This window comes from Gracilinanus agilis, chromosome 4 (assembly GCF_016433145.1).
Source record: "Gracilinanus agilis isolate LMUSP501 chromosome 4, AgileGrace, whole genome shotgun sequence".
Taxonomy (NCBI): domain Eukaryota; kingdom Metazoa; phylum Chordata; class Mammalia; order Didelphimorphia; family Didelphidae; genus Gracilinanus; species Gracilinanus agilis.
Window position 1 is genome coordinate 257,448,046 of NC_058133.1, and position 26,066 is coordinate 257,474,111.

At 42.3% G+C, this 26,066-nt stretch overlaps 1 protein-coding gene across 1 annotated transcript in view; it reads right to left on the minus strand.

Moving 5' to 3' along the window:
* The window catches only part of TNXB (tenascin XB), a 73,542-nt gene that overhangs the window by 13,360 nt on the left and 34,116 nt on the right, over window positions 1-26,066 (minus strand). Inside the window, exons 14-30 of the mRNA XM_044675267.1 lie at window positions 25,316-25,648; window positions 23,977-24,285; window positions 22,156-22,467; window positions 19,558-19,887; window positions 16,592-16,912; window positions 15,832-16,164; window positions 14,991-15,320; window positions 14,176-14,505; window positions 13,328-13,657; window positions 12,301-12,633; window positions 12,166-12,196; window positions 7,674-8,035; window positions 6,832-7,161; window positions 5,823-6,155; window positions 4,540-4,866; window positions 3,879-4,166; window positions 2,634-2,912 (exon numbers count right to left, since the gene is read on the minus strand). Coding sequence (XP_044531202.1) covers window positions 2,634-2,912; window positions 3,879-4,166; window positions 4,540-4,866; window positions 5,823-6,155; window positions 6,832-7,161; window positions 7,674-8,035; window positions 12,166-12,196; window positions 12,301-12,633; window positions 13,328-13,657; window positions 14,176-14,505; window positions 14,991-15,320; window positions 15,832-16,164; window positions 16,592-16,912; window positions 19,558-19,887; window positions 22,156-22,467; window positions 23,977-24,285; window positions 25,316-25,648 — 5,211 coding nt within the window. The remainder of the gene's footprint in view (window positions 1-2,633; window positions 2,913-3,878; window positions 4,167-4,539; window positions 4,867-5,822; window positions 6,156-6,831; window positions 7,162-7,673; window positions 8,036-12,165; window positions 12,197-12,300; window positions 12,634-13,327; window positions 13,658-14,175; window positions 14,506-14,990; window positions 15,321-15,831; window positions 16,165-16,591; window positions 16,913-19,557; window positions 19,888-22,155; window positions 22,468-23,976; window positions 24,286-25,315; window positions 25,649-26,066) is intronic.

A 26,066-nucleotide genomic window follows, 5' to 3' on the forward strand; every position in this document is an offset into this window, starting at 1 on the left:
GAAATTGAGCTGAAGTAAAGAAGATCATGAGAAACCCTGAATCTGTTGCTATAAAAGAAGAGGAAAGGACTCAGGAAGAGAGGTTACTTGGGTAGATTATGTATGAGAAGTATCATGAAAGAGCTGTGTTAATAAAAAGCTTGAGATTAGATATTCCAAGACAGTAATCTTGTATCCCTTTTCTTCCCTGGGGCTCCTTCATGGGAAGCCTGGGAAAGTATTTACCTTTCTTTGCATTAAACAGTTATTTTGTCTCTACAAACTGTGTTAACCAAAGACCTTTCCTAGTTTGTGAATACTAATTGGTAATGCATTTGGAGGTGGTAATTGAAGTGGAAATATCCCCAGAGAAGTGAGAGAGATCTAACAAGGAGGTGTTTTGCTAGAGTATTATTATCTCTGGTTCAGAACTAAAAAAATAAAAAATAGAGATAATCCCATATTCTTTGAGGCTACTTCCCAGAGCATAGAAAACATATTTATACTAGGAAATTCATCTAGATAATGAGTCAGTAGTAGTGTGAAAAGGGGACAAGTAGGAGTGATTAACCCAGCTCACCACCTATCTCACAACTGCTAGAAGCTTGGACTATCTCCCACTCTTAAACATTCTGAATGGTTTACCTACATGCATACACACATTTGTTTTTATTGTTCAGCTGTGTCTTGTCTGACTCTTTGTGACCCATTTGGGGTTTTCTTGGCAGAGATACTGCAGTGGTTTGCCACTTCCTTCTCCAGCTCATTTTATAGATGAGGAAACCAAGGCCAACACCATTAAATGACTTGCCCAGAGTCACACAGCTAGTAAGTGTCTTGAGGCCAGATTTGAACTTGGGAAGATGAGTTTTCCTGATGCCAGGCCTGGCACTCTATCCACCGGACCATCTAGCTGCCCCCCCACATGTGTATGTGTGTCGATATATATATATATATTATAATGCATATGTGTGCACCATACACACATGCATATGGGACAGCTAAGTGGCACAGTGGGTAGCATACTAGGCCTAGAGTCAGGAAAATCTGAGTTCAAATCTGGCCTCAGATACTTATTAGCTATGTGACCCTGGACAAGTCACTTAAGCCTGTTTGCCTCAGTTTCCTCATCTGTACAATGAGCTGGTATGTAGGAATTGGTAAATTACTCCAGTATCTTTGCCAAGAAAACTCCAAATGAGGTCACAAAAGTCTAACAACTGAAATGACAACAAAATACATGCATACATGAATGTGTATACATGTGTATCTACATATGTATGCATACATAGGTATATGCAGAAACATGTATACATGAAGTATGAATGATTCTTGCAGGGAATCTTGCACTTGCAGGTGCTAAGTTTCTAGAGCACTAAAGGAATGGAAGTGCTGTTAGCTCCTTCTGAACTATGTAATGGAAAGAACACTTAGGGTTCAAATTTCAACTATTCTAGTTGGAATGTATGAGACCATGACATTCTCCCTCTCTGGGACGCTAATGTCATGCAATTTAATAAGGTTTAATTAAGGAGCAGCTAGGTGGTTTAGTGGACTGAGAGCCAGGCCTGGAGATGGGGGGGGGTCCTGGGTTCAAATTTGACTTCAGACAATTCCTAGCTGTGTGACTGGGCAAAACACTTAACCCTACTGTCTAGCCCTTACCACTCTTCTGTCTTGGAACGAATAGTCAATATCGATTCCAAGACACAAGGTAAAGGCTTAAAAATAAAAATAGGGGGCAGCTGGCTCAGTGGATTGAAAGCCAGGCCTAGAGACCTGAGGCCCTAGGTTCAAATCTGGCCCCAGACATTTCCCAGCTGTGTGACCCTGGGCAAGTCACTTGACCCCCATTGCCTACCCTTACCACTCTTCTGCCTTGGAGCCAATACACAGTATTGACTACAAGACAGAAGGTAAGAGTTGTTTTTGTTTCTTAAAAAAAAAAAATAAATAAAATAAAAATGATGCTAGTAGTTGTAATGACCTTTCAATGGCACTTTAAAGTTTTCAAAAAGCTTTTCATATAATATAGCATTTGAGTCTCACAAGAACCATATGAAGTTAGATACTATAAGTATTATTTCCATTTTACACATGAGAAAATTAAGTTTCAGAGACATTTAGTGACTTTCCTAGGGTCACAGAACTAATAAGTATGGTGAGGTTTGAATCCAGGTCTTTGTGACTCCAACCACTTTGTTGCTCCATGTACTAGACTATCCTGCCCCTCAATAGTGCCTCTCATTTTTAAGTGACTTAAGAAAAAAAGAAAACTTAATTAAAAGTGAGAAGGGATGATGACTAAGAAAGGAGCAAGAGCCATGACAGTGAAGAAAAGGTGACCAAAGGGGCCTGAAGCCATAAAGATGGCCCTGGGTTGCCATTGCAATAAGCCTAGAGGAGATAAGACCAAGCTGGGACAGTGTTCAAGTTAAAAACAGGTCATTATAGAGAAAAAAATTTTTCAGATAGACAGAACTGGAACTTTCTGACTATTAAGAATAGCTGGGAAGTAAAATGAATTTTAAAGGGGAGGTTATGGGGTCTTTTTGAGGGGGTACTTAAGAAAAAACCATTATGGGGAAAATCTTTGGGACAATACTGTTTGGGAGAGGGGGGAGAAGAAATATGTTCTCTTGGGTCCTACTCACCTGTGACGCCATCTGCAGAGATAGGACCAATTCGTTTCTTGCCCAAGAGTCCATAGAGCAGAAACTTGTACTTCCGGTTGGGTTCTAAGTTGGAGATGGTGATCTCTCTCTGATCTCTTCCTAACGGTACCACCTGGGGCTGCCCATCCTTGTCCTTGTATTGGACCACAAAGGAGTCAAAGGGACCTTGAAGGATTGTCCAGGAGAGGTGCAAGGAGCCTGGAGTCGGGTCTGTCACAATCATCTCCCCTAAGAGGGGAGATGGCTTCACTGCTGGAACTGTAGGAGAGACAGAGATGTGGAAAGAGAGAGGGAGGCAGGGGGAGAGAGAGAGACAGACAGACAGACCAAGAGGGAGAGGAAAGAGGTAGAGGAAAGAGAGGAGGAAAGAGAGGAGAGGGAGAAGAGAGAGACAGAGAAACAGAGAGAGACAGAGAGACAGAGAGAGAGATGGAAAGGAGAGGACAGGAGAGAAAGAAAGAGAGAAGACAATAAGAGACAAATGCAAAGGCATAGGGAAACAGAAAAAAGGGTAGAGAGAGAAGGCAATCCTATCTTGAGCAGCTTTCCTAAGGCTAGATTAGCTCAGGTCTCTGAGGAAGGAGACTGAATTCTGAAAGAACAGAGATGCCTGTTGCATAGGGACTACATTTTCTGTTCCTATAGAAATTTATCAGGATAGAAAAAAGCCAGTTTAAAGAAAGGGAGATAGGATATAATGGTAGGAATATAGGTTAAAAGAAAAAATAAATGGATAGGAAACAAGGAAGTAGTAGCAGTAGCCTACATTTCTAGAGTTTCAAATTTTACAAAATATTTTTCTCATAACAACTCTGTGAACTAGATAGTATTATTATTCCCTTTTTTTATGCACAGGGAAAACTGAGGTTTTGGAGAGGTTTAAATGACATAAGGTCACTTGAGTTAATAAGTATTGGCTCTGGGGTTTGAATAGTTCTCTCCTGAGTGCCCTTAGTGCGACTTCGCCCTATATCAAGTACTGGGAAGGAGGTTAAAGTCTGGCATTAAAAAGGTGGGATTCAAGGTCCTAGTGTAACAAGGGCCTTATAGTTTTTTCCTTGCTCTGATCATGGAAGAAAGAACATGCTAATCACAACCACTAGAGAGTGAAACAGGACAAGAATGAAAACATTCCAGGACTCTAGGCTTCTAACAGTGCCAGAAAGAGGAATGTGGAAGAGAGGAACAAAGTCTGGAAAAAGCAGATTTCCATTGTGCACTCACGGGTCTTGGCTTCTGCAGAGATAGGGGCACTGCGTTTCCCATTGTGAAGTCCAAAGAGCAGGAACTTGTATTTCCGAGAGGGCTCTAGGCTAGAGATAGTGGCCCCACTCTGGTCACCTGCTACTGGCACCACCTGGAGCCCCCCCTCTCTATCTTTGTACTGGATCACAAAGGAGTCGAAAGGGCCCTGAAGGACGCTCCAGCTGAGCTGCAAGGAGTCCTGGCTTACGTCAGTCACAGTCAACTCCCCTAGGTAGGGTTCTGCTAGGACTTCAGTGGCTTCAGGAGCTAGGTCAGAGAAGAACAAAGACCAGCTGAAATGAGCTGCAGAGGGGAGTCCTGGGGATTTAGGGTGGCAGAAACTTAAGTGAAACCTAGGAAATATTTTGCAAGAGGGTCCTAGGGAACCCAGAGTAGAACACTGTCGGACTCCTAAAAAAGGCATTGGAAGGAAGGAGGAGCCCACAGCAGCCATCAGGCCAGCTAAGTAACCAATTTTCAAAGAATCGGCTCTTAACTACATTCAGCTGCAGAGGTCTGGTTGGGGTCACAGAGAGAGGAGGTGATAGAAAGTGTGGGCATAGTTGCTTCTGTGGGGTTGAGTAGGAAGGAAAGCAGGTCCAGGCCCCTTGCCCCAGACAGCCTCGTTCTCCCTACTCACCTGTCACAGCAATAGTGGAGATGGGACCCACACGCTGGCCATCAACAAAGCCAAAGAGATTCATCTTGTATTTGTGATTAGGCTCCAGGCCAGAGATGATGATTTCTTTTTGGTTGCCTCCAGTGCGAACTGCTTTAGATTGTCCATCCCCATTCTTGTACTGCATCATGAAAGAGTCAAACTGGCCTTTAGAGACAGTCCAGGAGAGGCGCAGAGAGTCTGAGGTGGCCTCCATCACTGTCAGCATCCCTAGCTGAGGTTTAACGGAGGCTTCTGTGGGTGCCTCAGTGATTAAGACTGTGGGGGATGGAGTCTCTTCTTCTAGCACTGGGATAGAGACAAAAGAAGGCAAAGATGAACTGGGCTTGGAAGGGCAAATGTGGGTCTCTCAAGTGAATTAGGTAGCATGAAGAGGTAATGACACCATGGAATAGTACTCTGTGATATGATGAAAAGCATGCTAGATTTGGAGTGGGCAACCTAGGTTCAAAACTCACCTCTGGTCACTTATTAGCTGGACTACCTTAGGCAGGTCACTTACCCTCTCCAGGCTTCAATTCCTCAACTATAATGTGAAATGGTTGGATTGGATATCCTGTAAAAGTCCCTTCTAGCTCTAAATCTATGATCCTATGAAATACACTTATAAAAATAATAAACTGTGTTTATAATACTTTGCACAGCTCCTGGCAAATGCAACCTAATGAATGGTTGGGAAATGGGGTATTCTGGTTAACCAGATATTCTGAACATCCTTTGCCTTCTGCCCTCAACCTGTTACTAATAAGAGTTGACATTTATATAGTGCTTTATGGCTTACAAAGCCCCTTGCACATAAAACCCCCAGAGCTTCAAAACCACACTGTAAAATAGGCAAAAAAAAAGCATTTTACAGTTGAGGAAACATGTGTGAGTGAGCTGAAGTGAGTGGTTCATAGTCAAAGAGTGAGTCAGCTGCAGAGCCAGAGCAGTTTTCTACGTCTTTGGGGCCCCAATCTTGGGCTCTTTCCCTTGCCCCAAAGTTGCCACCTTGAGATCATCCCCATTACAAAGAATATAAATGCTCCCTCTCCACAATACCTGAGGGCAGAGAGGCATAGATCAGATTCCATACCAACAAGCCCTCGCTGGACTGAATCAAAATGAATTACCCTTTGAAATAAAGCTATTAGCTATATATGACCAGGAAATCTTGTTATTGATTTTTTAAAAAATTAGAATGGGGTTGTTGCAAAGAGAAAATAATGTGAGTCACTCCTGAGAGACCAGCTTTGATCACTTACCTATCATACCTATGGTAGAAACAGGGCCCACACGATGTCTGTCATGGAAACCATAGAGATTCATCTTATATTTGTGATTGGGTTCCAAGCCAGAAATTGTGACTTCATTCTTGTCACCTTCCACACGAACTATCTGGAGTTGGCCATCCCTGTCCTTGTACTGGATTGTAAAGGAGTCAAAATCCCCCTGGGTGACAGTCCAGGAGAGCTGAAGAGAATCTGGGCTGGCCTCTGTCACCATCAGCTGCCCCAGGAGGAGTTCTTTGGTGGATTTTGGAGGCTCTGTAGCTGGAATTGTAGGGGTTGGGGTCTCATCTATGACCTCATCTGGAGCTGAGAGGGAAAGAACCAAAGAGAGGGTAAATGGATTCAGGGATGGATTAACTCTTCATAATTTGTTCCATGGTCTAATGGAACACATATGTTTGCAGGGATAAAGAACTTCCCCTATCCAATCCTAGAAAGGTGTGTTCTTTAGATTATGAAAGAAAAGCTTTTACCTAACAATTTCAGAGATACTTGATAAGTTCCAGGAGCATGTCAACCAACTGGCTAAATCCATAACTACCAGGTGGAGAAGGTGAATGGTTGAAACAGTTACTAGCAGAGTAGTTAACAGAGCACAAACAGCAACAACAATAACCATTTCTACACAGCAACCATAAGAACCATGGATTTGGGGAATTAGGTGGAACATTAACAAAGATAACGATATTGGGCAGAAGTAGAATGAACACAGAGATAGAGAATCAACCACCAATGCCCAGGCTGAGCTTCACCCTTGACAGTTCTCTCTAATAATCTGGTCCCTTTGCCATTCAGCCCAGAACAATTGTCTTATTCATTAAATAGGCAGGAAGAAGCAAAATGGAAATTGTGGCAACAGACAAGGGATATGGGAAGAGGTCACAGGCATCCTGGCCATATTTCAAAGACAGACCAATCAACAGGAAGGAAATAGATTCTCATTGGAGTCTCACCCTTGATAATTCTGCTGTCCCTCACTTACCAGTTTTGCCAATGACAGAGACTGGGCCCACACGCTGGCCATCATGGAAACCATAGAGATTCATCTTGTATCTGTGGTCAGGCTCCAGGTCAGAGATAGTAACCTCATTCTGGTCTCCCCCAACACGAATGGCCTGGGGTCTCCCATCCTTGTCCTTGTACTGGATTGTGAAGGAGTCAAATTCTCCCTGGGAGATGGTCCAGGACAGCTGCAGGGAATCCTGGGTGGCCCCCATCACTGTCAGCTCCCCAAGCTGGGGCTTCTCTGTGGGCTCAGGTGCCTCAGTGGCTGGCACTGTGGGCACAGGGGTCTCTTCTACTTCTTGTGGGGCTGGGAAGGGTAGATACAGAGAAAGAGTAAGTCAGCCCTAGGAAGAAATTCACCAACATTGTCTTTGGGTCTGTCACACCTGTGTTCCTCAAGTGTATTCAGGGACTAGAAGGAATTCTTCCATTTTAATGATAGGATGTACTTTAGGCAAGCTTTTCCATTAAAGTGTTGGGAGTCATGCCTGGCTCAATAAACATTCTGAATAACTGAGCATGATTAGACTTCCCAGAAGACATAGCATAATGGACCACAGAGAAGTTAGCAGAGTAGAAATTATCCTAGTGATGTATCATCTGGTCCCTTTTCTACTTAGCTCCAGAGTATTTGTCAGGCTCATTAAATAGGTAGGAAGAAGAAAAATGGAAATTGTGACAATAGACAAGGAATGTGGGAAGAGGTAGCAGGTATCCTTGCCATATTTCAAAGGACCTCCACAAACAGACCAATCCACAGGAAGGAAATACTTTCTCACTGAAGTCTCACCCTTGACAATTCTGCTGTCTCTCACTTACCAGTTTTGCCAATGACAGAGACTGGGCCCACACGCTGGCCATCATGGTAACCATAAAGATTCATCTTGTATCTATGGTCGGGCTCCAGGTCAGAGATAGTGACCTCATTCTGGTCTCCTTCAACACGCATGATCTGGGGTTGTCCATATCTGTCTTTGTACTGGATTGTGAAGGAGTCAAATTGTCCCTGGGAGATGGTCCATGAGAGCTGCAGGGAATCCTGGGTGGCCCCCATCACTGTCAGCTCCCCAAGCTGGGGCTTCTCTGTGGGCTCAGGAGCCTCAGTGGCTGGCACTGTGGGAGCTGGGGTCTCTTCTGCTACTTCATGTGGAGTCATAAAAAGAAAGCACACAAAGGGGCAGCTGGGTAGCTCAGTGGAGTGAGAGTCAGGCCTAGAGACAGGAGGTCCTAGGTTCAAACCCGGCCTCAGCCACTTCCCAGCTGTGTGACCCTGGGCAAGTCACTTGACCCCCATTGCCCACCCTTACCAATCTTCCACCTATGAGACAATACACCGAAGTACACGGGTTAAAAAAAAAAAAAAAAGAAAGCACACAAAGAGGATAAGTTGGACTTGAAGATTTCACTGATAGTGACCTCCAATTTCTTATCTTGTATAGGATCTTGGCAGAAATGAAAAGGAATTTCTCTAGTCTATACAAGTCAGTTTTGTTTTGCAGTAGAAAGAATGTTGGATTTAAAATGACAAAGAACTGAGGTCAAATCCTGCCTCAGACATTTCAAGCAGCTGGACAAGTCACCTAAAATCTCTAAGCTTCAGTTTCCTCATCTGTAAAATGGGGATAAAAATAGTACTTATCTTCCAGGGTTGCTGTGAAGATCAAATGAAATGACCTATGTAAATAAAGAACTTTAAAAACCTTAAAGAGCTACATAAAATGATTATTATTAATATTATTATCTCATGTTTAAAATTTAGGATTTTATAGTCAGTCACAGCATCAACTTAATTAGAGTCTTTACACTGGAACTAGAGGAATTCCACTTTATTAAAACAAGTTGACTCTCTATCTCACTCACCATAGTGGGTTTTCCAAATCTTTTCATTCCTCTTCAAGCTTTCCATAACTCTTCCTCCCCTCACTTTTTAAGTTGAGAATTTTGCATCTCATTTCACTGAGAAAATGAAGACTTTTCTCCAAAAGCTTCCTCTTATTATCTTCTTAATCCCCATCTCCCATATGCCTTCTGATAATATAATCAACCTTCACCTCATCTCACACAGAGGCAGCAATTGTCCTCAGCAAGGAGAAATATTTTATATATTTAGGTGATCCTATTCCAACCCATCTTCTACAGACTACCTTCTCTATCATCCCTATTCTTTCACATATCTTCAATCTCTGCTTGTCTACCGGCTACTTCCCTACTATCCTCAAACATGCCTATATTTTCCCCAACCTCAAAAAAATTTCACTTGGTCAATCCATTTTTATCATCATCCCATATCTTTCTTGACTTTTGCATGCAAACTCCTAGAGAGGGCCATCTACAATAGGTGCCTGCACTTCCACTTCTCTCATTCTATTTGTAACTCTTTACACTGACTTCCCAACCCTTTTATTCAGCTGAAAGCGCTCTCCCAAAATTCCTACCTCCTAACTGCCCAATCCAATGGTTTTTTCTCAGTCCTTATCCTTCTTGACTTCTATGTAACAAACGCTGAGAGTGGTGATCACCCTCTTCTCCTTGATACTCTCTTTTCTCTACATTTTCATGTCCTTGTTCTCCTCCTAACTGTGTAGTGTGTATTTCTTAGTCTTTTTTCTAGGAGCTTCCTTTAGGTAATGCCCACTGACCATGAATATCTTGACCCCTCTTCTTTTCTCCCTTTATATTATTTCACTTGGTGATCTCATCAACTCCTTCGGAGTCCTAAAATTATCACTATGTAGAGGACTCTCTGATCTGCTTTCCAGTTCTAACCTTTCTCCTCACCTCTGGTTTTACGTCTCCAATTGCCTATTAAACATATGAACTGACTGACCCATAGACAGCTTAAATTCAACATATCCAAAGTCGAACTTGGTATTGTTTCCCCCATAAATTTCTCCTTTTCCCAATTTCCCTATTACTGTCAAGGAAGTCATTATCCTCTCAGTCACAGACTCATAAGCTGGGGATCATCCTCAACGATTCTCTCTCATCCCTCATATCCAATCAGTTGCCAAGGTTTGTTGATTTTTACCTTCATAAAATCTTATGTATATATATATACCCACCCCCTTTTCTCCTCTGTAGAGAGCCATAAACAATTTGATCTGTAATTCATATCAGATTCAACTATAACTGATGATTATAACCAATTTTAATCTCTTTTATTATTCAAAGCTTTCCTGTCTAATAAATCATGTTATTTTAAAAAGAAGAGGGATATGTTGGGAGCTATTAAGAGAAATTAGAATCTCAAGTAGATATTTTTATCTGGATCCCCTCGAAAGATCAATACAGACCGGCAGAGCCATGTATTGGCTTTTTCTCCCTTTCGGGTCGAGAACCGGAGTGGGATATCTAAGATGAAAATCTGAGATTCCTCTTTTGACTCTTTTTCAGATCCACACCTTTTCTTAATAACATTATAAGTTCCATTGGAAGCCTTTAAACAAACCAGCAGTTACTGGGTTAATAATTTCTCTACAAGAAAATTAAGATCCCTAAACTCTAAGAATATTCCTAAGTCAGCCAAGGTCAGAGCTAGACAAAACTTTATCCAGCCAGGTGCAGTCCTCCCGATGAAAAAATACAAGACTCAATTCATTTATGATATCTATAGAATATATTTACAATTCTCAGAATTTGCTTGCTGATATCCAGGCTGCTAGAATTCGGCCTTGAACCCTGTTCTATCTTTACTTTGAAGCCTCCAAGGATTTTCTTTTGTATGATTTGTAACCCTTGCACAGCTGTGACTCTTTCTTTGTGTTCTTTGTTTGAAACCAGTATAAAGTTGACTCAAGAACTCCATAAAGATGGAGCACTATGAGCTAACAAGCCGTGCTTCCAATCTGTTTCATTCTTTGCGTCCGACGACCACCCTAGGTCACTCAGATTAGTCTCTGGTTATAGAGCAAGACCCCTATACTCCTCTGCCTCTGCTACCACTCTTGTACAGGCCCTCATCATTCTGCCTAGACTGTTGCAGTGACCTGTATATTGGTTTCCTGGCCTCAAATCTCTCCTCACTTCAGTCCATTCTCCACTCAGCTGTCCAAGTGACCTTCTCAAAGTGCAGGTCTGACTATGTCACTGTGGTAGGTAATTAACATAATAATGAACAAAACTGATTGCGAAGTCCACTGATTTGTTTCTTATGACCGCTTTGCTAATAAATCATATTGCTCAGATTATCTCCTCAGTTATTAAATATATTCCTAATAATAAATATACGAATTAACTACCATGTCTCCCTGACCCTATGTAATTAACTCTGGTGGCTCCCTATTACCTCCAGGATCAAATATAAAATCTTCTGTTTGGCATTCAAAGTCCTTTATAATCTGACCCCTTCCTAGGTTCAGTCTTTTTATACCTTTTATATCTCTGCTCATGTACTTTGCAATCCAGTGACACTGTCCTCAATTCTGCTTTTCCATCATCACCTAACCTTGGACATTTTCTTTCTTTCTTTTTTTCCTTTAAACATTTACCTTCTGTCATAGTATCAATTCTAAGGCAGAAGAGTGGCAAGGACTAGGTGAATGGAGTAAAATGACTTGCTCTAGGTGGGGTAAAATGACTTTCCCTAGGCCAAGCAGCTAGGAAGGGTCTGAGGCTAGATTTGAACTCAGGTCCTCCTGACTTTATCCACTGTGTTACCTAGCTGCTCCTTCCTGGGCATTTTCAACGGCTTTTTCTCATGCCTGGAATTCTCTCCTTATCTCTACCTGTTGGCTTCCTTTAAGTACCTGGTTAAATCCTATCTTGCTGTAGGAAGCCTTTCTCAATCCCTCTTAATTCTTGGGCCTTCCCTGTGTGAATTGTCTCTCATTTATCCCATATACACAGCTGGTTTGAATAGTGATGTGTATGTCTCCCCTATTAGAGTATGAGCTCCTCAAGAAGAGGATCTATTTAGTATCCCAAGCACTTAGAACAGTGCCTGGCATATAGTAGATGCTTAATAAAAGTTTATTGATTTATTGACTGAAGACACAAACATTTAGAACTCCCAGGAAGGAACTGAGAATAATTATAAGAAGATAGGTCTTAGGGGCAATGAAGTAGCTCAGTGGATGGTTTGGATACAGGAAGCTCTGGGTTCAAATCTGGTCTCAGACATTTCCTAGGGGTGTGACCCTGGGCAAGTCACTTAACCCCAGTGGCCTAACCTTTACCTCTCTTCTTCCTGGGACCCAATACATAGTATAGATTCCAAGACAAAAGGTGTGGGGTTAAAAACAAAAAGACAGGCCTGAGCAAAAGAGAGAATTGTGGAAGCTCTGGCTTTCCTGTGATCTGCTTTCCTTCTCACCAAGTGCTAGCGAATCTGTGGAGTTTGACACCTTAGGAAAATTATAGTAATTTCAAGGTCCCTGAGACAGGAGGCAAAACCAAACAGTCCTCAAGCTGAGCCTTGCCCTTGGTAATTCTATTGTCCTTGACTCACCTGTTGTTCCAATGACAGAGACTGGGCCCACACGCTGGCCATCATGGTAACCATAAAGATTCATCTTGTATTTGTGGTCAGGCTCCAGGCCAGAGACAGTGACCTCATTCTGGTCTCCCCTAACATGCATGGCCTGGGGTCTCCCATCCTTGTCCTTGTACTGGATTGTGAAGGAGTCAAATTCTCCCTGGGAGATGGTCCATGAGAGCTGCAAGGAATCCTGGGTGGCCCCCATCACTATCAGCTCCCCAAGCTGGGGCTTCTCTGTGGGCTCAGGAGCCTCAGTGGCTGGCACTGTGGGCACAGGGGTCTCTTCTGCTACTTCATGTGGAGCTGTGAAGGAGAGACATAGAGAAAGGGTAAGCTAGACTTAAGAAGGAGCTCACCATCACTGACTTTCTCTGTACATCCTGGGAGCAGGGGACATTTTTTCCTCAAGTATGTTCAGGGACTATAAGGAATTCTTCCATCCTATTAACAGAATTTATTCTAGAAAAGCTTTTTAATTGCAGAGAGTGATGCCTGGTCAGTGTCTCAAAATGTATTCTATTTTTAAAATTTAATTTAATTTCTAAAAATTAATTTAATTAATTAATTTAGAGTATTTTTCCATAGTTATATGATTCATGTTCTGTTCCTTCCCTCCTCCCTCCCCACTCCTGGAGCCAATGAGCACCTCCACTGGGAGGTACTTTGTATCCTTGTTCAAAACCTGTTTTCATATTATTAATATTTGCAATAGAGTGATCCTTTAAACTAAGTCAACATTCCCAATCATATCTCCATCAAACCATTCAACATGCATTCTAAATAATTAGATTTAGTCTAAAAGGCCAGAAAGTTAGCAGAGTAGACATTTCTCCAGTTATCTGGTCCCTTTCTCATTCGGTTCCAGAACATTTGTCATATTCATTAAATAAACAGAAAGAAACAAAATAGAAATTGTGGCAACAGACAGCAATCAATGGGAAGGAAATACCTTCTCACTGGAGTCTCACCCTTGACAATTCTACTGTCCCTCACTTACCAGTTTTGCCAATGACAGAGACTGGGCCCACACGCTGGCCATCATGGAAACCATAAAGATTCATCTTGTATTTGTGGTCAGGCTCCAGGCCAGAGACAGTGACCTCATTCTGGTCTCCCCCAACACGCATGATCTGGGGTTGTCCATATCTGTCTTTGTACTGGATTGTGAAGGAGTCAAATTCTCCCTGGGAGATGGTCCATGAGAGCTGCAGGGAATCCTGGGTGGCCCCCGTCACTATCAGTTCCCCAAGCTGGGGCTTCTCTGTGGGCTCAGGTGCCTCAGTGGCTGGCACTGTGGGCACAGGGGTCTCTTCTACTTCTTGTGGGGCTGGGAAGGGTAGATACAGAGAAAGAGTAAGTCAGCCCTAGGAAGAAATTCACCAACATTGTCTTTGGGTCTGTCACACCTGTGTTCCTCAAGTGTGTTCAGGGACTAGAAGGAATTCTTCCATTTTAATGATAGGATGTACTCTGGGCAAGATTTTCCATTAAAGTGTGGGGAGTCATGCCTGACCAGGGGATCAATAAACATTCTGAATAACTGAGCCCAGATGACATAGCATAATGGACCACAGAGAAGTTAGCAGAGTAGAAATTATCCTAGTGATGTATCATTTCTTCAATGACCTGGTCCCTTTTCTACTCAGCTCCAGAGTATTTGTCAGGCTCATTAAATAGGCAGGAAGAAGCAAAATGGAAATTGTGGCAACAGACAAGGGATATGGGAAGAGGTCACAGGTATCCTGGCCATATTTCAAAGGACCTCCACAGACAGACCAATCCACAGGAAGGAAATAGATTCTCACTGGAGTCTCACCTTTGACAATTCTGCTGTCCCTCACTTACCAGTTTTGCCAATGACAGAGACTGGGCCCACACGCTGGCCATCATGGTAACCATAAAGATTCATCTTGTATTTGTGGTCAGGCTCCAGGTCAGAGATAGTGACCTCATTCTGGTCTCCCCCAATACGCATGGCCTGGGGTCTCCCATCCTTGTCCTTGTACTGGATTGTGAAGGAGTCAAACTCTCCCTGGGAGATGGTCCAGGACAGCTGCAGGGAATCCTGGGTGGCCCCTGTCACTATCAGCTCCCCAAGCTGGGGCTTCTCTGTGGGCTCAGGAGCCTCAGTGGCTGGCACTGTGGGCACAGGAGTCTCTTCTACTTCTTGTGGGGCTGGGAAGGGTAGATACAGAGAAAGGGTAAGTCAGCCCTGGGAAGAAGTTCACTATCATTGCCTTCCTCTGTCACTCCTATGAGCAGGGTACATTTATTTCTCAGGTGTGATCAGGATCTCTAAGGAATTCCTCCATTTTAATCATAGGATGTATTCTAGGGAAGTCCTTACTTGAGTGTGGGGAGTCATGCCTGGTCAGTATCTCATGATACATTCTGAATAGCTGAGCATGATCAGACTTCTCAAAAGACATAACATAATGGATATCATCCTAGTGATGTGCCATCCTTCAATGATCTGGTGTCTTTCCCTCTCATCTTCAGAGTATTTGTCACGTTCATTAAATAGGTACAGACAAGTTATATGGGGAAAGAAGATAGGCATTCTGGCCATATTTCAAAAGATCCACAGAGATAGACCAATCAATGGGAAGGAAATACCTTCTCACTGGAGTCTCACCCTTGACAATTATACTATCCCTCACCAGTTTTGCCAATGACAGAGACTGGGCCCACACGCTGGCCATCGTGGTAACCATAAAGATTTATCTTGTATCTATGGTCAGGCTCCAAGTTAGAGACGATGACTTCATTCTGGCCTCCCCCAACACGCATGGCCTGGGGTCTCCCATCCTTGTCCTTGTACTGGATTGTGAAGGAGTCAAATTCTCCCTGGAAGATGGTCCAGGACAGCTGCAGGGAATCCTGGGTGGCCCCCATCACTGTCAGCTCCCCAAGCTGGGGCTTCTCTGTGGGCTCAGGAGCCTCAGTGGCTGGCACTATGGGCACAGGAGTCTCTTCTACTTGATTTGGGGCTGGAAAAGGTAGATACAGAGAAAGAATAAGTCAGTCCTAGGAAGAAGTTCACCAACATTGTCTTTGAGTCTGTCACATCTGTGTTCCTCAAGTGTATTCAGGGACTAGAAGGAATTCTTCCATTTTAATAATAGGATGTACTCTGGGCAAACTTTTCCATTAAAGTGTGGGGAGTCATGCCTGGCTCAATAAACATTCTGAATAACTGAGCCCAGAAGACATAGCATAATGGACCACAGAGAAGTTAGCAGAGTAGAAATTATCCTAGTGATGTATCATTTTTTCAATGACCTGGTCCCTTTTCTACTCAACTCCAGAGTATTTGTCATGCTTGTTAAATAAGCAGGAAGAAGAAAAATGGAAATTGTAGCAATAGGCAAGGAATATGGGAAGAGTTCACAGGTATCCTGGCCATATTTCAAAGGACCTCCACAGACAGACCAATCCACAGGAAGGAAATAGATTCTCACTGGAGTCTCACCCTTGACAATTCTGCTGTCCCTCACTTACCAGTTTTGCCAATGACAGAGACTGGGCCCACACGCTGGCCATCGTGGTAACCATAAAGATTCATCTTGTATTTGTGGTCAGGCTCCAGGTCAGAGATAGTGACCTCATTCTGGTCTCCCCCAACATGAATGGCCTGGGGTCTCCCATCCTTGTCCTTGTACTGGATTGTGAAGGAGTCAAATTCTCCCTGGGAGATGGTCCAGGACAGCTGCAGGGAATCCTGGGTGGCCCCCATCACTATCAGCTCCCCAAGCTGGGGCTTCTCTGTGGGCTCAGGAGCCTCAGTGGCTGGCACTGTGGGCACAGGGGTCCCTTCTATGACTTTTTGTGGGGCTTTGAAGGGGAGACATAGAGAAAGGGTAAGTCAGTTGTAGGAAGTTTACTGTCATTAACTTCCACTATCCTTCCTGTGAGCAAGGTACATTTATTCTTCAAATGTGTTCAGGGATTAGAAGGAATTCCTTAATTTTATCCATAGGATATACTCTAGGCAAGTTTTTCCATTAGATGACAGGGAGTCATGCACCGTCTCTTAAGTTATCTGATCCCTTTCCCACTCAGCTCCAAAGTATTTGTCAGGCTCATTAAATAGGTAGGAAGGAGAAGAATGGAAACTGTGGCAACAGACAAGGGCCATGGGAAGAGATGATAGGTATCCTGGCCATATTTCAAAGGACCTCCACAGACAGATCAATCCATGGGAAGGAAATAGATTCTCACTGGAGACTCACCCTTGACAATTCTATTGTCCCTCACTTACCAGTTTTGCCAATGACAGAGACTGGGCCCACACGCTGGCCATCATGGAAACCATAGAGATTTATCTTGTATTTATGGTCAGGCTCCAGGCCAGAGACAGTGACCTCATTCTGGTCTCCCCCAATACGCATGGCCTGGGGTCTCCCATCTTTGTCTTTGTATTGGATTGTGAAGGAGTCAAACTCTCTCTGGGAGATGGTCCATGAGAGCTGCAGGGAATTTTGGGTGGCCCCCGTCACTGTCAGCTCCCCAAGCTTGGGCTTCTCTGTGGGTTCAGGTGCAACAGTAACTGGCTCTGTGGGAGCTGGGGTCTCTTCTATGACTTTGTGAAGGAGAGATACAAAGAAACAGTAAGTTAGCCTTAGGAAGGAATTCATCAGCAGTGTGAACAGGGTATTATCCTCATGCATTTGAAGAGAACAGAGAGAATTGCTTGATTTCCATCCTAGTACTAGTTATGTTGAGGGAAGGTCAACATGGGATAGCCACTGCTGGAGGTAGATGGGATAATTTTAATTGGGGATGAGAAAAGAAGTACTGAACCTATTTTATTTCTATTTGTTTGTCAAGGAAAACAATCTCTGACCAGGAAGCATAGACCAACAATGATTACAAGATAATGAAGTTAAAGTTAACTTAATTAATTAAAACCCAGGAAAAATGAATAAATGTTAAGAGAACAGGGGGCAGCTGGGTAGCTCAGTGGAGTGAGAGTCAGTGCATGACTCCCTGTCATCTAATGGACAGGCCTAGGTCCTAGGTTCAAAGCCGGCCTCAGCCACTTCCCAGCTGTGTGACCCTGGGCAAGTCACTTGACCCCCATTGCCCCCCCTTACCAATCTTCCACCTATGAGACAATACACCGAAGTACAAGGGTTTAAAAAAAAAAAAAAAAAGAGAACATCTGGCTTCCCCTGGTGAATTCAAGCCATCAGGTCCTGGTGAGCTATTCATCCTTCTGAACCAAAGAACTGAGTAGATGTGTTTGATAGGCTCTTGTCAGTGATAAGTGAATAATTTCAGAGCCCCCAGAAGTATGAGGCTCTGTAGATATAAACAAATATATTAATTTGGAACAAATTTTTAAAAGCCCAAGGGAACTGACTGATGTCTGAAAAAATTACAGAAGAAAATTACAAATGCTAAAGGGATTACTTATGAACATTGAGAAAGCGAAGCAAAGAACAAGTTATGCTAATTTCATGGTCATAATTTCATTGTTCATACAGTTATTAGACTGTTAGATAACAGGTAAAACATTCCTAGATGTTAGTAAGGCATTTGATTGAGGTCTTTCATTCTATTATCTGGGGCATGGCAGAGAGGCAAGAATTGAGCAATGGAGGATTCAGGGCTTTATGAATGACGAGGCCCAAAGACTTGGAAATTTCAGCCTGAGTAAGGTCTCTGGGAGTGTGATTTAGACACCTGTCCTTGGTTCAGTCTTGTTCAACATTTTTATCAATGACTTGGATGATGAAACAGTTGATATGATCATCAAATTTGTAGGTGATGCAAAGCTGGGAAGCTTAGCTCACACACTGAATGTCTAGTTGAGAGTCCAAAGATTTCATTGTGCATTTAACAAGATGAAATTTAACAAAGATAAAAATTTATTAGTAAAAATAAATCTATTACACAGACAGGATGGGGAAATGACTAGACAATAAGTGCTCATGCCAAAAAAGATCTGGGTATTTTAGTGGCCCAGACTTGATACAAATCAACACTGGAATGTGACCAGCTAAAAAGCTAATTCCCTCCTTAGACTACATTAGAATAGGGCTAGGGTCCAGGCAATCAGTGATCCCATTGTACTTTGCCCTAGTCAGACCATATCTAGAGGAGACCATTCAGTTCTAAGCGTCACAGTTTAGCAAAGTTGGTGACAAAATAGAGGATATCCAGAGTAGTTTGACTAGGAGGGTAAGAGAAGTGGAAAGCAAGCGATATAAGGGTGGATAGGTTCAAGGAATTGGGAATATTTATCTTGAAGACAAAATGATATATGAAGGACATGATTGCGGTTTTAAGTGCCTGAAGGGTTTTCCCACAGCTGGACCCAAAAGGGAAAACTGGGAGCAATATGTGGAAGTTGTGAAAAGGGAAACAATTTCCTAACCAGAGCTATCAAAATAGAAAGGATGACCTTGGGAGATAACAGGTTCTAAATCCCTAGAGGTTTTCATGGGGGAAGGTGGAGGATTACTTATTAGGAATGGCACAGAGGAAAGGGCTGTTTTAGGTATGAGTTAGATTGAATGACTGCCATGAAAATCTATAGTAATAATATATATTATAATATAATAATATAATAAAATACTATATAAATAGAATTTACATAGTGCTTTAAGATCTTGTTTGAGCCTCACAACAACAATGGAAGGAAGGTGCTATTATTATCTCTATTTTATGTAAAAAGAAACTAAGGCAGACTGAAGTTAAGTGGCTTGTCCAAGGTCATGAAACTAGTAAGTGTCTACTAGACAGATTTGAACTTAGGTCTTCCTGACTCCTTGGGAAAAGCTCTAATCATTTTATATCCTAGTTGTGAGTCAGTCATAAGATGTAATATCTACGGAAGCCTTTACGTTGGATTATAGGGAGTCATGCCTGGCCAGTGTCTCAACACATGTTCTGAATAACCAAGCAAGCTCAGACCTCCCAGGATGAGTGGTTTAAAGGGACGGAGAGTGGCCAGGAAAGCAGACACCAAAACAGTGAAGCCTCCAGCTCTCCAGTAATTTGATTCTTTTTCCACTCAGTTCCAAAGATTTTGTAATGCATGTTATATAGATAGGATGAAACAAAATGGGAAATGTGGCTGCAGACAGGGGTCATGGGAACAAGTGGCACGCATACTGGAATAGATGCTATCATTTCAAGAGACACATAGACTTGAGGGCAATCGCCAATGTGGAATAAATGGATTCTCACTCTGAGGTGATCTGATATCATTCAACTCACCTGTTACACCAGTGACAGAGACTGGGCCCACACGCTGGCCATCATGGAAACCATAGAGATTCATCTTGTATCTGTGGCCAGGCTCCAGGCCAGAGATGGTGACTTCATTCTGGTCTCCCCCAACACGGATGGTCTGGGGTCTCCCATCCTTGTTCTTGTACTGGATTGTAAAGGTATCAAACTTCCCCTGAGGGATGGTCCAAGAGAGCTGCAGGGAGTCTGAAGTGGCCCCTGTCACCATCAGCTCCCCTAGTTTGGGCTTCTCTGTAGGTTCAGAAGCCTCAGTGATTGGTACTGTGGGAGCAGAGGTTTGATCCACATCTTGTGAGGCTGAAGAGGAGAGGAAAAGAGAGAGGAAAGTTTGGGTCCTATAAATTTAAATATAAATTTTTATGCCACAAATATATAATCTCAATGGACTCTCATCTCAGGATGAGTCATCCAATTCCTCCTTAATTGATTCTCTATTCTACTCCTCCCAGGGGCTGTTCTTTTCAAGCCTTCCATACTATTCTTTCTCTTTTTCCTTTTCACTAAGGTTCTTGTCTCATATTTTAATGAAAAAAATAGAGACCATGCACGGTGAGCTTCCTCTTGTCCCTTTCTCTAAATCACAAAATCACTTGACATTTCTTATTCTCCAGTTTCTGATGAAGGGGTGACTCTTCCTTGCCAAGGCCAATCCTTCTACATATATTCTCTATCCCGTTCCCTCCTATTATTTTCTTTGGTAATCCTTCTACCTTACCTAATTTTTAATCTCTCCAACTATTGGTTCCTTCCTTATTGCCTACAATGTCTCCTCCACATTCCCCTGAGTTAGCATCCTATTGATATCTTTCTTCTTATGCCTTTTTTATATCAAATCTATTTATGCTTCTTTTTCAAAATTTCCTAATAAAAGCGATTTGCTTTTATTTCTTCTCTTCTCACTCCCTCCTCAAGGGCAGCTAGGTAAAACAGTGAATATAGGGTTGGACCTGAACTTCCCGAGTTCAAATCTGGCTTCAGACATTTCCTAGCTGTGTGAGCCTGGGCAAGTCACTTAATTCTGTTTGCCCTAGCTCCACATCTGTAAAATGAACTTTAGAAGGAAATGGCAAACCACTCTATTATCTCTGCCCAGAAAACTCCAAATGGGGTCACAAAGTTAAACATGACCAAAATGCTGAACAAGAACAACACTCCCTCCTCAGTTTTTTGTAATCTAACTTAACTCATTATTCATTTGAAATGTTTATTTTCTCAATTAGCAATGATCACTTGATAAATCCAGTGGCTTTTCTCAGTCTCATCTTTCTCAGCCTCCCTGCAATATTTGACATGGTTGATCTTTCTCTCCTAGAGACTTTCCTTTCTGGGTTTTTCTGAACCTGATTTCTTTAGGTTTTCCTGCCTGCCTACTTGCTCGTTGGTCACCACTGACTGATTCATTTTTCATCTCTTCCCTAACTGTGCATATACAGAGGGCTCTGTTCTATACACTCTTCTATTGTCTTTATACTGTTTCACTTGGAGATCTCATTAATTCCCATGACTTTAATTATTATCCCTATGCAGCTGACTCCCAAATCTATCTATCTGTCTATCTATCTATCTGTCTGTCTGTCTGTCTGTCTGTCTGTCTCTTTCTGTCCGCCTATCTTGTCCATCCCACCAACCATCTATATCTGTCTGTCCATTTGTCTGCCTGCCTGCTTATCTATCTATCTATCTATCTGTCTGTCTCCATCTATCTGTCTGTCTGTCTGTCTGTCTGTCTGTCTGTCTATAGGATCTCCTGAACATATTTCCAATTACCTATCAGATATTTCAAACTAAATGTCTCATGAACAGTTTATGCTCAATATGTACAAAACTAAACTCATTATCTTTACCCCAATTCCCCTTTTCGTTGGGACTCCCCTATTTCTGTCATGGCTATCCCCAATATTCCCTCAGTCAACAATCTTGATGTTATTCTTGACTTCTTATTCTTCCTTACCCCACATATGCAGTTAGTTGTTAAATCTCATTTCTACTTTCACAATATCTCTTGTATTAGAGGAACATTAGAATGTGGTGTCTCAAAAAGAAAAGAGAGGGGGCTGCTGGGTGGCTCAGTGGATTGAGAGCCAGGCCTAGAGATGGGAGGTCCTGGTTTCAAATCTGGTCTCAGACACTTCTTAGCTGTGTAACTCTGGGCAAGTCCCTTAATCCCCCATTGCCTAGCCCTTATTGCTCTTCTGTTTTGGAACCAATACACAGTATTGATTCTAAGATAGAAGGTAAGTGTTTAAAAAAGAAAGAAATAAAAAAGAAATGAGAGAAGTAGCTAGATGGCTTATTGGATAGAGAACAAGACCTATAGACAGGAAGTTCTGGGTCCAAATCTGGTCTTGGACACTTCCTGTCATGTGACCTTGGATAAGTCAGGCAACCCAAATTGCCTAGTCCTTATTGCCCTCATGCCTTGGAACCAATACCTGCCAAGATGGAATCTAAGAGTTTTTTAAAAAGAGATGAGAAAAACTATGCCCTATAAGACAGAGAAGTGATATCAAACACTAGGGGAGGGAAACTCCCACCCTGGGGGTTCTTAGCCCCCACTGCACTGACCTGTTACACCAGTGGTAGAGATTGGACCCACACGCTGTCTATTATGAAAGCCATAAAGATTCATCTTGTACATGTGATTGGGCTCCAGGTCAGAGATGATGACCATGTCCTTCTGTCCTTCAACATGCACTGCTCTCGGTTGTCCATCTCTGGTCTTGAACTGGATTATGAAGGAATCAAACTGGCCCTCAGGGACAGTCCAGGAGAGGTACAAGGAATCTGAGGTGGCGTCTATTACTGTCAATTCTCCCAGACGGGGAATAGGAGGGGGTTCAGTGGGAGTTGGGGTTGTTTCTTCATTTCTTTTGGGGGCTGACATAAAGGAGGAGATACAAAAAATGTGAATGAACCTTAAACACTCCCCAGTCATCATTTCTGCTTAAGAGGGGATGCTGGGACTTCCCGTTCTAAGAAGATACATTGACATAAACACATTTAATGCTACACTTTGGATCCTACAAGCAGGAGATACTTAAGAAGATGTATATATGGACTGAAAAGATTGTGATATATAAATGTAATGAAATATTACTGCACCAGAAGAAATAATGTGAGAAATTCAGAAAAAAAACTGAGGGATTATATGACTTTCATTATCATCCCAATTCAGCTGATTCCCAAATCTATCTATCTATCTATCTATCTATCTATCTATCTATCTATCTATCTATCTAATCTATCTAATCTATCTATCCATCCAGAATCTCCTGAACTATATAGCTATATATCTCTAATTACTTATCAGATATTTCAAACTAGATGCTCAATCTGTTCAAAATTAAACTAGTTATTTTTTCTTGAAGTAAGTCAGAACCAAGAGAACAATACACATAATAGCCACAATAATGTTAAGGAAAAATGCTAAAAATATTTTTAAATTCAATTCTAAAAACTATTAACAATCCTGACTCCAGAGGACTAATAATAACAGTTAGCCAAAACTTACACAGTACTCTAATAAATGTAAAGAACTTTACAAATATTATCTCATTTTATTCTCACAACAACCCTGGGAAACAAGTGCTGTTATAATCCCCATTTTACAAATGTGAAACCTGGGGCAAACAGAAGTTTAGATGCACGGCTAGTATTTGAAGCAAAATTTGAACTCAGATTTTCTTGACTCTTGGTCTAACACTCTACCCACTGTGTAGACTAGCTGCACTGACTGATGATGCACTGAGTGATCAGACTTTTCTGAATGAGACATATGTGTCAGCATTTTTTTGCTTAACTGTATTTCTTTGTTAGAGTAGAAGGCTTGATTAGGGAGGTAGGTATTGACAGTAATTGACAGAAAAAAGAAGCATCAATGAAATATTTTTTAAATGTAAAGATATATATACATGCTTCAAGTACATGGGACCAGCCTCTATGATTTATGGACTCAAATTCTTGAGAACTAATGACAAATTATGCCTGTTGAATTTCCAGGGATCCCTGGTGGCTGTCTGATGCCCTGAGGTCCTCTGAACATTTTTGTAGTTCACCTGTGTGAACTGTAGAATGGGATGCTTGATACCAGGGATCCAAAATTCCACAGCTCTGAAGACCTTTTTGAGAAACACCCTTCATTTCTTTCCTTCCTGCCTCAAGTCAGAATATCATCTTCCCTCGAAATCCAAGCAGATTGGAAGAATCCCAGTCCTCAGAGAGAATGAGCAAGTGGATTTGTGGTCCCAAAGAACAAAAAGCTTAAAGGAAGAGCAGAGACACAGAGACTATGACCCAGTCCAAGGAGAAAGTTTTAGGTTTCCCCCAACATGCAAAGCCTGGTCCAGAACCACAACCAAATATCTACCCTCCTCCCTCCTTACCCACCTGTTACTCCAATAACAGAGACAGGGCCTATGCGTTCTTTGTTATGGAAACCATAGAGATTCATCTTGTATTTATGATCAGGCTCCAGGCCAGAGATGATGACCTCATTCTGGTCACCTCTAACATGTTTCACATTAGGCTGTCCATCCCCATTTTTGTACTGGATCATGAAGGAGTCAAATTGACCCTCTGGGACACTCCAAGAGAGGTGCAGGGACACTGGAGTTGAATCTATTACAGTCAGTTCTCCCAGGTGAGGTTTAAAAGGAGACTCAAGGGACTCATGAGGCGGAGGCTTCTCCTTAGTGGCTGATAAAGAAATACAGAAAGAAACTAAAACTGACTTTGAGAGAAAGGAGTGGTTTACCCTGGACACTCCCTCTTTCCTTTAGGTTGCTAGAAATACCCAGAACCCAACTACCCTAGAATTAGAAATAGAGAAGAATATTCATTGAATTTTTTTAACCCTTACCTTCCATCTTAGAAGCAGTACTAAGGCAGAAGAGGGGTAAGCTCTAGGCAATGGGGAATTAAATGACTTGCTCAGGGTCATACAATTAGGAAGTATCTGTGATCAGATTTGAGCCCACCTTTAGACCTGGCTCTCTATCCATTGAGCCATCTAGCTACCCTGATATCTTTAGATTTTAAAGTCAGTTGGGGTTAAAGATTAGAAAAGTCTTTAAAGTGGCTCTGTCACATCCTGGCCAGGAGGGCACACTCAAAATTCCTGGCACATCCACATCCAGAGAAAGAACTGTGGGAGTAGAAACACAGAAGAAAAACAACTGCTTGATCACATGGTTTGATGGAGATATGATTGGGGATCTAGACCCTAAATGATCACCCTAGTGCAAATATTAATAACATGGAAACAGTCTTGATCAATGATACATGTAAAACCCAGTAGAATTGCTCATTGGCTAAAGGAGGAGGGTGGGAAGAGAGGATGGAAAGAGCATGAACCATATAACCATGGAAAAATATTCTAAAACAAACAAATACATAAACAAACTTAATTTAAAAATAAATTAAAGCTTCTTTAAAAAAATTCTTGGCACAAACAGTTCTACAATATATTTACCACAGTTCAGCACTTAAATACTCAAGATTTAAGTATTTCTTTCTCAGCACCTTTGTCTGCACTTGGCTCTGTTCCTGGGTCAATTCACAATGCAACTTTCCCTGAGCTTGGTGTTTAACCTCAAAGCAAAAAAGCATATACTGGACACAACAATGAATGAGAGCCTAGGATCTATTCAGAGTTAATGTCTAGTAGGAAAGAGAATCACTATTTTTCTGAGGCTCTCTCTTGACAATTCTATTGTCCTTGACTCACCTGTTACACCAGTGACAGAGACTGGGCCCACACGCTGGCCATCATGGTAACCATAGAGATTCATCTTGTATCTGTGGTCAGGCTCCAGTCCAGAGACAGTGACCTCATTCTGGTCTCCACCAACACGCACGATCTGGGGTCGCCCATCCTTGTCCTTGTACTGGATTGTGAAGGAGTCAAACTCTCCCTGGGAGATGGTCCAGGACAGCTGCAGGGAATCCTGGGTGGCCCCCGTCACTATCAGCTCCCCAAGCTGGGGCTTCTCTGTGGGCTCAGGAGCCTCAGTGGCTGGCACTGTGGGAGCTGGAATCTCATTCACTCCTTCGTGTAATGCTGAGATGACGAGACACATAAAGACAAGTTTAGGGATAGTATTATCTCTAGGGACTTTGTGTGTCCTTCACATAGATATTCATCTCTCTAGGGACCATAGGATGAAGTGAGTGTTTCTGCAATAGCATTTTATTTCTGTGGGAGCCAAGGGAACCCCAAATTCTCATAGAAGGGAATGGAATTGTAAGGTATGGGAATGTGATGAGATTGATTCCCTATTTCCTTTACCCTTGAGAGTCTTCCTATTGACCATTCAAGAAGCAGAGAACAGAGTTCTCTGTGATCAAACTAAGTCTTTCTACCTGTTAGGTGAGTGAGTGTGGCAGACAGTAGGAGCTGGTCTCTTGGACTGCCAGTTACTACATAGCTCAAGCCTTTATTTGAGGTACCTGAGATCAGCGGGGTTGGGGGAGACTAG